Source organism: Poromitra crassiceps, assembly GCF_964638095.1.
Source record: "Poromitra crassiceps genome assembly, chromosome: 19".
NCBI classification, from domain to species: Eukaryota; Metazoa; Chordata; class Actinopteri; order Beryciformes; family Melamphaidae; genus Poromitra; species Poromitra crassiceps.
Window position 1 is genome coordinate 3,637,420 of NC_139646.1, and position 9,619 is coordinate 3,647,038.

The 9,619-nt window shown below is 43.6% G+C and overlaps 1 protein-coding gene across 1 annotated transcript in view; it reads left to right on the forward strand.

Moving 5' to 3' along the window:
- LOC310793402 (cAMP-dependent protein kinase catalytic subunit alpha) overlaps positions 1-8,042 on the forward strand; it is a 17,346-nt gene extending 9,304 nt beyond the window's left edge. The window contains exons 7-11 of the mRNA XM_083655213.1: positions 250-345; positions 3,819-3,941; positions 5,438-5,497; positions 5,630-5,734; positions 5,946-8,042. Coding sequence (XP_083511339.1) covers positions 250-345; positions 3,819-3,941; positions 5,438-5,497; positions 5,630-5,734; positions 5,946-6,071 — 510 coding nt within the window. The 3' untranslated portion in view covers positions 6,072-8,042. The remainder of the gene's footprint in view (positions 1-249; positions 346-3,818; positions 3,942-5,437; positions 5,498-5,629; positions 5,735-5,945) is intronic.
- Positions 8,043-9,619: the final 1,577 nt, after the last annotated feature.

Here is a 9,619-nt window from a genome sequence, read left to right on the forward strand (position 1 = left end):
CACTTTTTAAACTCTTTTTTAAAGTTTTGTTGTGATGCTTTTAAATGTCCATTTTATTCTCTTCTTTTCTTTTCTTTTCCTGTCAACCATTTTATGTGAAGCACTTTGAATTGCCTCTGTGTATGAAATGTGCTATACAAATAAACTTGACTTGACTTGACTTGAACGAGGAGGTCTGCTTACCCGTCTTTCTCTCACTCTCTGTCTCCCTCTCATTGTCTCTCATTGGTCTTTCTTTTTCTCTCTCAGGTGACAGACTTTGGCTTTGCGAAGCGTGTAAAGGGGCGGACCTGGACACTGTGTGGCACCCCAGAATATCTGGCCCCAGAGATTATTCTCAGCAAAGTGAGTCACCACTGAGGCAGTTTATATCTCTGTGTGCCGTCAGCTAACTAGGAACCATGTTCTTTTCCAAAATGACACATTCACCAGACGCACCGAGCCGACCAGTCGGCCGTCGGCCATGTCTGGGCGTCTAGTCGCTCTAGTATTTTCGGCGTGTCCTCGCACCGTTGGCTCTAGTCTGCTTTGGCGGCGGCTTTTCCGGCCGATTCAAGATGTTGAAATGGGCGTTGGGTCGTGGGTGAGAGAAATCAGGGGTAGAGAAATCACTCTGATTGGCTGGTCAGGGGTAGAGAAATCACTCTGATTGGCTGGTCAGGGGTAGAGAAATCACTCTGATTGGCTGGTCAGGGGTAGAGAAATCACTCTGATTGGCTGGTCAGGGGTAGCGAAGCAGGAGAGAGGGCACACAAAACGCTCTGCTCGTTTTCCAACGTCATCTCACCTGATCATTCCAATACACGGATATTTTCACCATGTGTCTGGTTGCATGATTCTCCTTCATTTTCCTTTCAGCAAAAGAGCAGACAAGGCCTGGTGACATATTCTCCATTAGAAGTAGCTACTGTATGTTACGAAGCCGTTTAAGTGAGAGAAATGTTAGGCAAATGCTACTTTCTATTGAATGTTTCATGAATCAGGTCTCACGCGGGCGCAGAACATACGTGCTAGCTGTCCAGAACATACGTGCTAGCTGTCCAGAACATACGTGCTAGCTGTGCGTCGGTGTGTTCCACACAGGGGTGACGGGACGCTCGGCGTCTAGTTGCCACTAGTCCTTTCCAGTGTTTTCAGTGTGTCAGCCCCTTTACTTTTACAAAATTATTGGTTGCACAAAGTAAATCATATATTGTAATAGGGTATAATAGAATAGGGTAAAATGTTTAATTAATAGAGATCACCATGAAATTTCCCCAGATGATTACTTACATCAAGACAAGTATTTTCTGTATTACAAGTCTTCTGAAATTGTATGTTTAATTGTGAAAAATGTGGCATAAATAATATGTGCTTATTTGCATACATTTCCAGAACAGAAATCTGAACATTGGATTAAGCCAGGTGCAAAATTCACGTTTCATTTTGTTGACATATTAGAGCCAAAGGTTGTAACAAGGGGGTTTGTCCATATATCATTCATAGCCTGATTTATGTAACATATTATAATAATAAAAAACACGAGGAAACGGGTTGATCCATAAATACTGTTGACAGATAAAGTTGCAATGAGTGAAAGGTTGACCCAAATGGTGTGGTAAGATGCCAGGACTAATAGGAAGTACAACCCAGTAACTTCAGTGTTTTCTTGGTCCTTTAACACGGTGGTTCCCAACCTTTTCCAACTCAACGCCCAATTGAAAATTAGAAATGTTGCGGCCCACATCCAGCCCGTAAACAGTACGGAGACAAATAGTGCCTTCTCAGAGCACTTAGAAGTTGCCAGTTTATTTGAATGATAAAAGGAGCTGCATCAGCACCACACAGAAATCACAAACTCAAAGTGAGGGGCTGTGTGCATCACAATATAGGCTAATTAACAAATTGATTGCAAATCAAATTAAATAAGGGTATCTTTCAACAATGGAGTAATACATTCTCATACATAATAGTAATAATTCGATTTCTTTCATTAAGATAAGATCGTAATGTTTTGGAAATAATTTGGCTTGCAATACCGTCACGGCCCACCAGTGGGCCCCGGCCCACAGGTTGGGAATGGCTGCTTTATGTCATCTTTGACAAGTTTAAACCTTGAGTATCATTCCAGAAAATTGTAATCAGTTGTGTTTTCTCATCTCTATTATGACTCTACTATGTACGTACCTGTCTAGACTCTTAACACATTCACTGCCAGACGTTTTTTTTTTTACTGTAGTTAGCTTCTGCCAGAGGGGTTTTTTGAGGATTCTGGCTCATCTTTCAAGACCCGAGGATTCTTTTCTGCTAAGATTTTGTGAACACACAATATCTCAAAAGAACTAATAGAATGTGTGCTTTCTCTGTCTAAAAGAGTTAGTTTGTAGAGTTAGTAGTTATGTAAGCATTAGCAGTTGAATACAGCATGGTTTCAGCGTCAGAAAAAATATTCAGAGATAAACGGCTTTTTGTGAAATTCGATAGAACAGTCACTTTAACCATTCATTTTTGGCTCTCTCTCTCTCTCTCTCCCTCCCCCTCTCGCTCTCTCTCTCTCTCTCTCTCCCTCCCTCTCGCTCTCCCTCCCTCTCTCTCTCTCTCTCTCTCTCTCCCTCCCTCTCGCTCTCCCTCCCTCTCTCTCTCTCTCCCGGAGACGCACTAGGTTTAATCCTAGTGAGAGGGGGAGAGGGAGAGAGAGAGAGAGAGAGAGAGAGAGAGAGAGAGAGAGGGAGGGAGGGAGGGAGAGAGAGAGAGAGAGAGAGAGAGAGAGAGGGAGAGAGCGAGAGGGAGAGTTGCTTCCAACTCCTCCCTCCATGGGCGTTCTTCTTGGCTGCAGCGGCCGTCACAAGCTTGTCACCAGTCTCACTGCTTTGCTGCTGTCCTGTGCCTGTCTGCGCGGCCGCTGTTTGAGGAAGTCTGGATGGACTCGCTCGCTTCTTGGAGTTTTGGTTGAGAGAAGCTTTTGCGATTCTGGTCATATTTATGCTGCGTGTTTCAAAGTGTGTTCCATCCGTGATCTATTATGCAAATTTGCAATCCCGCACTGCCAGCAATCAGCGCGAAAACGAAAGCGTTTTCGCCAATCCATTTTCATGAGAATGGCTTCGTCACACTGCTTTTTGCTTGCCTTCCTCCTTCCTTGTCGCCACTTAGTGGGTCGGTGGAATGGGTTGTACACGTTGTACACGTCCAATACTTATATAAGAGATGTAAAAGGGTTAGATGCACATCCCACCGTCAAAAAAAAAAATCAGTGGCAGTGAACGTGTTAACCAACAAACCATGGCATGGCTCCAGACTGTACAAAATACCACAACAAGGCTTTTGATCCAGACTAAGAGAAGGGCTCATATTACAGTTTGGCATCTCTACATCTGTTGTTGTCTGTCTTTAGTTGATTTCAAGCTTTTGTTGATCACTTTGAAGGCCCGTCAAGGCCTTGTCCCCTAGGTCACACCTCTCTGACCTTTAACCTCTGATGAGCCCGAGTGCAGCCTCACACACGGCTCTCTTGGTAGTCTAGGGCCTAGACTTAGCCCTAGACTTAGACTCTAGGCTAAATATACACGTTTATTCTGCTTTTGCTGTCAGGGTGACTAGGCTGCCAGAGGAGTTTAGAAACCATCTCATACAAAAAGGCCTTTTCATCGTTTGCATGTTTTATCCGGCATTTTTCTCCTTTCTCATTATTGCTGTTTCTTTTCAGTTGTTCTTGTTTGTTAAAACACTCTCTAACTTATTAAGTCACTTTATAAGTGCTGTACTGTATAAAGTTATTATTTTTGTTCTTGCTGTTTTTTTTATCATCAGACTCATCTCACCCTCTTTTCCACCACCAGGGTTATAACAAGGCAGTGGACTGGTGGGCACTGGGCGTCCTCATCTACGAGATGGCAGCAGGCTATCCTCCTTTCTTTGCTGACCAGCCCATTCAGATCTATGAAAAGATCGTGTCAGGGAAGGTGAGCTCCACCCTCATTGATCACTGTGTGCCATGTCTCTGTGTGCCGTGTCTCTGTCTGGACAATGTGTCTTCACCCTCATTGATCACTGTGTGCCATGTCTCTATCTGGACAATGTGTCTCCACCCTCATTGATCACTGTGTGACATGTCTCTATCTGGACAATGTGTCTCCACCCTCATTGATCACTGTGTGACATGTCTCTGTCTGGACAATGTGTCTCCACCCTCATTGATCACTGTGTGCCATGTCCCTAATCTGGACAATGTGTCTTCACCCTCATTGATGTGGTCTTCCAGAGACGACAAAATGTTGGAACTGGTACATGAATGAGAAGAGAAGGTTGGGCTCCTTGAAGGTCCTAAATATCATGTCTGGGTCCCAACAACCTTCTATAACTTTCCATGTCTGATTGTATTATGCAATGGATTCTCCCCTGGCTTTTGACCAAAGATATTTCAGTCCTCTGTCATTCCTGATGAATCACACTAGCAGAGAGTTGGACATTCCCAAACCCTACTGTACATATTGTCACATGTAAACAACTCTGTTAGCAAATTGTGACTCAAATCAGAATCCTCTATGGCTACATGGCCAAACTGCCTCCTTAAGGTGCGTTCACACCGACCTATTAAAGTTTGTCACTGGCGTCGAGTTTACATACAAAGTCAATGCAAACGAGCGATTGAGCGTATATTCGCCTGGGAGAATAATCGCTGGGCGTCCGAGCGGCAGAGACAGAGCGACAGGGAGAAAATACGCTCGTCGCTCAAGATGAAATATCCCAACTCGAGCGAAAATACGCTGGCATCAGTCGCTCGCTGTTCAATGCTGATTGGCTGCCGTGTGAGAGCGAGTCAAGGATCACTCTGGCTTGGAACAAACCGCTGGTTTATTGTGTGGCAACAAACCGCATTGACAGGCTGACAGCTGACATGAAGTGAAGTCTGTACTACCGGTATGCAGCTCGCATTAGGAGCACGCTGATAGGCTTAGCTTGTAAACAATGACGGTGGCTCGTAGTGGACAAACAGCATGACATTGCGTAACGTTATATCCCCCACATGTCCGTCATTTCGTGTGCCTGTTGATGAGCGATTTAAACAGAGCGACAGAGCGATTCCAAAGGGTTGACTTGAGCGACAGAGCGAAAAATAAATATCTCGGTGTGAACGCTCCTTTAGAGATCAGAACGTTCAAGCTGAAAAATCTAAATTCAGGCCTTCACTCTCCTTCCTCCTTTGTTTAAGTGATGAAAGGTTTGCTGAGCGTGCATGTTCTTTGTCATCGACATACAGTAGATACTGCTAATCAAAGTCATTTTCCTCCAGCTGAGGTGGGACAGTTGGGAAGTGTCCAGCACAGTGGTTGAGGGAGGCGAGAGCATTAGTCATGCACTTTCTCTACCCACATTTCCTCAGCTTGTGCAGGGTTTCATAACCAGATGCCCGGGTCTGCTGCCTCCTTCCTCTCACTGACCATCTCTTCTGTCCCAGGTGCGTTTTCCCTCTCACTTCAGTTCAGACCTGAAGGACCTCCTGAGGAACCTGCTACAGGTGAAAACAGTCTATCTTTTGTCTCCTTATCTCGCAGCCACTTTGACTTAAGACCTATAGCATTTGTCCTGTTTGATCTTCTCTGTTCGTTGTAATGTCAAAGTGAAGGAAATGTATTGGTTTGATCACTAGGTGGATCTCACAAAACGTTATGGGAACCTCAAGAACGGGGTCAATGACATCAAGGGACACAAGTGGTTTGCAACCACTGACTGGATTGCCATCTACCAGAGAAAGGTGTGTGTGTGCGTGTGTGTGTGTGCGTGCGTGCGTGCGTGCGTGCGTGCGTGCGTGCGTGCGTGTGTGTGTGTGTGTGTGTGTGTGCGTGTGTGCGTGTGTGCGTGTGCCTGTGTGTGCAAGCACGCATGTTTGTGATGTGTGTGTGCTGTGTGGATGTGCGATGGTCCCAATGTTGTTTGTTTTTCAACAGGTGTTTTTATCTGTGTAGGTGGAAGCTCCCTTCGTCCCCAAATTTAAAGGACCAGGCGACACCAGCAACTTTGATGACTATGAAGAGGAGGAGATCCGTGTCTCCATCACTGAGAAATGTGCCAAGGAGTTTGCTGAGTTCTAGTGTAAGGAGAGCGAGAGAGAGAGAGAGAGAGAGAGAGAGAGACATAGGGAGAGCAGAAGGAAGCTGGTCAAGAGGGAAATGTGAGGACAGAGTACTGTCTCCTGTCCAATCACAAGCACCAGCGACAGACAGAGGATCATTGTTTTGTTTGTTTTTTGGGGGGGGTGGTAGCAAGGAGACTGATAACCAGCAGTGTTGCCTTTTCCATTGCATTTCTTTTGTATTTTGTTTATCTGTCTTATTTATGAATCCCTTCGTAATGAAGGTGTGCTTGAGATTCATGGGTGTTGGGGACCCCTCTTACTTAGAATTGCCTTTAGATATTTCTTCCCCGCCCCTTTTGTTCTTTCTTTTATCCAACCTTGCAACACAAGATATGGAAATCAGTCAGTCTGCTGCCATCTGTTGGTCATTTCATGAAGTCCACCGACTGTCTGCACAAACATTTTGACCACATTAAATAGCATGATCTTGAGCTAATAACTGGCCAGCTTGACCTTTCCCAGGTGAGCAAGAATTAACATTAAAATAGCAATTGTAGTGAATTGAATTTGATTTACCATATGCACTTTTAGCTCAAATTGTTGTTGTTTTTTTAAGTTTTGCAATCATGTCTTTATTTCCCCTTAACTGTTTAATCCTTTACCCTTTTATGCTCTAGACAATGTCCTCCAGAGTTATTGGCACGGTGGGCCAAGCTGAGCCAAAAAAAAGGCTGTTATAAATAACAAACAAGCAGGTATCTTGATTTATTGTATACTCAATTTTCAATCAGTGACACTTGTTAAGAAAATAATAGGCACCCTTTCTCGAGGCACAAGGAAATGGCTTCACACGTGTGAGTCGCACTCATTGACATGCCATTACTGAAGCATTGTAATCAGCGGGTAAAGAATATGTATGTGAAAATGACACAAGATGCAGATAAAGTTGTTTTTCCTTTCCCCTTTGAGAAACGTAAGGGGAAACGTAAGTGGAAAGTACAGCAAATTCACTTACAGTTAAGTTTACGGGCATTATCACCATTAGCATAGCCAGACTTTGTGCACATCGACAGCACTCAATTTTAAATGTTGTTAGAGATTCTAGTGTTTCCAATTATATCATGTTATGCTAACTAACAATGAAATGTGGATAAGGGACCGAAAATATCTCAGTTTTAATGGTGTTGTGAACAAAATGGTATCTCAGGTTTGAACATATCACTTAATATAGACATTCTATCTATATGAAGCATTACGATCAGCAGATAGAAGGATACGTGCTTGGCACTCTTTTAGGATTCACATACAGGAATTTCAATAGTTATGGGCAGAATTAAGAGGAACATTAGTGGAAATTTAGACTTTCACTTACTGTCTTCCACAATGTTCACCCATTCAGTAGATTTGGCTTTGCTAAACCCATTCAGTAGATTTGGTTTTGCTAACTCGACAGCTGACTTGGGTCTAAAAACACCTGGATGACTGGCTGGATCTGCCCATGGCTCACTGACGACTGACGTTCATTCTGCATATTGAATCGGCAATTCCCACTGAAAGAGACTGTCTGAGGCAGACTATACCTCAAACTGCTTCTGGCTGTCAGTCACCATAGCACTTTGACCAGTCATCGGTGGCAATCTGGATAACGTGCTTAGTTTGGCCTTAGGTCTTTTATAGAAACCTGCGTCTGCGTTCATGTCCCCAGCAGCCAGCCTTCTCCTCGTGTCACCTGCTAAAATGGACCACATTCCATGTGACAGTCTCACTTATCAGCAAATGTATTCCCATTTTTATGTTTAAAACACATGCACTTTTTCTTCTTCTTCTTTTCATGTGATGTAATGATGACTGGCGTTCCTTTCAACAAGTTCGGATAAGGTGGTCCACCTGACAGAGCTTATACTGAGAAAGAAGAGACAAATATGTACTTCTGGCAGGGAATACAATGGCCTGTTTACCATGCATAGCACTTCAGGTGTTGTTAATTCAAAATTGATCAAATAAAACCAAGTGACACTGCTGTCTGTTTCAAACATTAAAAATGCCTTTGTATTTTAATCTGCCACCATATGGTGTTTTGATTGGTTTAATACAGAACAAAGTGCAGTGGTTTTGTCTCGTCTGTTAGCTGTCTTTGAATAGTACTTCCTTTCCAAGACAAATTCAGTTAGTGGAAAAATTAGAAAGGATTTTCCATTTGTAACACATCTGTGTGTCTTCTTTGAGACTAGCCTACACACACACATGTGTCACAGTACAACACAACATGTGATAATGACAATACATTCTAGCACAGCATTAACATATTTTGTTGAAAAGTACATTATTTGCAGTATGGGCTGGATTATCTGTTTCTGATTAACCCTCCTTCGCAGCCTAGCCTATATGTCTAGTACTGTAGTGTAGTCAATACCCTGTTAGTATTGGTAAATAGGCTTTTGCTATATGTGATTGGTTTTCTATCAAATTAACTCACAGTCACATGCAAAGCAACCACTTGTCACCAAAGGGTGCATCCTTCCTGCTTGAATGGCCCTCCCTTTGGTGAGTCAAGTGATCATCAACGCTCAACTAGAGTCAGCCAGAGCATCTCTTCCATACATACAGGCCAGATCATCTCTCTCATACACAGACAGGTGGAATATTATTGAAAAAATCTTAATTTTGTTGACCAATCTCAAAAAGCGGGTTGTGCAAGAATGGGACAGATAAGCAGTTCTACTATAGGGTGGGAGGAGGTGGAGGGTGGCTAGATGATTATATTGTAAACCACTTTTGTGACTCCACGTTCGCTGTATTTCCAATTCCTCCAGGTCAACTTTAATGTTGCCACCATCAATATTATTCTGCCTCCTCAATGTTTTTGCAGTGATGCAACTTCCTCTCGATGCAGGCACAATGCTGGTGGTACTATACTGTCGCACTTTTTAGGGAAATGAGACCCTGGCCTAGTGTAGCCTATAGCTATGCCACGCCCACGCCCTCCCACATACAAACTGCAAATGGAAGCGTCTAAGGTCACAATACAGTGACAAGGAAACACAGAGTGTAATATTTTGCAACATGAGTATCATTCCAATAAAGTTTTACTTGTAAAATTCAAACGAACGTGTGTGTGTGTGTGTGCGTGCGTGCGTGCCTGACTGACTGTGTGTTCATTGCATTGAGCAGAGATGGGCAGTATTTTAAATACATGTATTTAAAAATTGGCAGTGGGTCATGATTGTGATGTCATCAGTGATGTCACTCGATCAATTGTGATGTCATCAGTGATGTCACTCGAGCCATTGATTGCCCAACTGTGATGTCACTCAGGCAGTTGTGATGTCATCAGTGATGTCACTCGAGCAACTCTGATGTAGTATGAGCCGATGGCGCACATTTGCACGATGGCACCAAGGTGGGTGGGTGGGTGGTGTCAGTCTGTCTGTCTGTCAGTCATGATTTTGGGAGCCCGTGGAGCCTGTGATTTCCATAACTGCAGCCATGGCACATCATCTCCAGGGATACTGTTATGATGTCAGATATCTAGGGCTAACATGGTCAAAGTTCCAAAACTTGAGG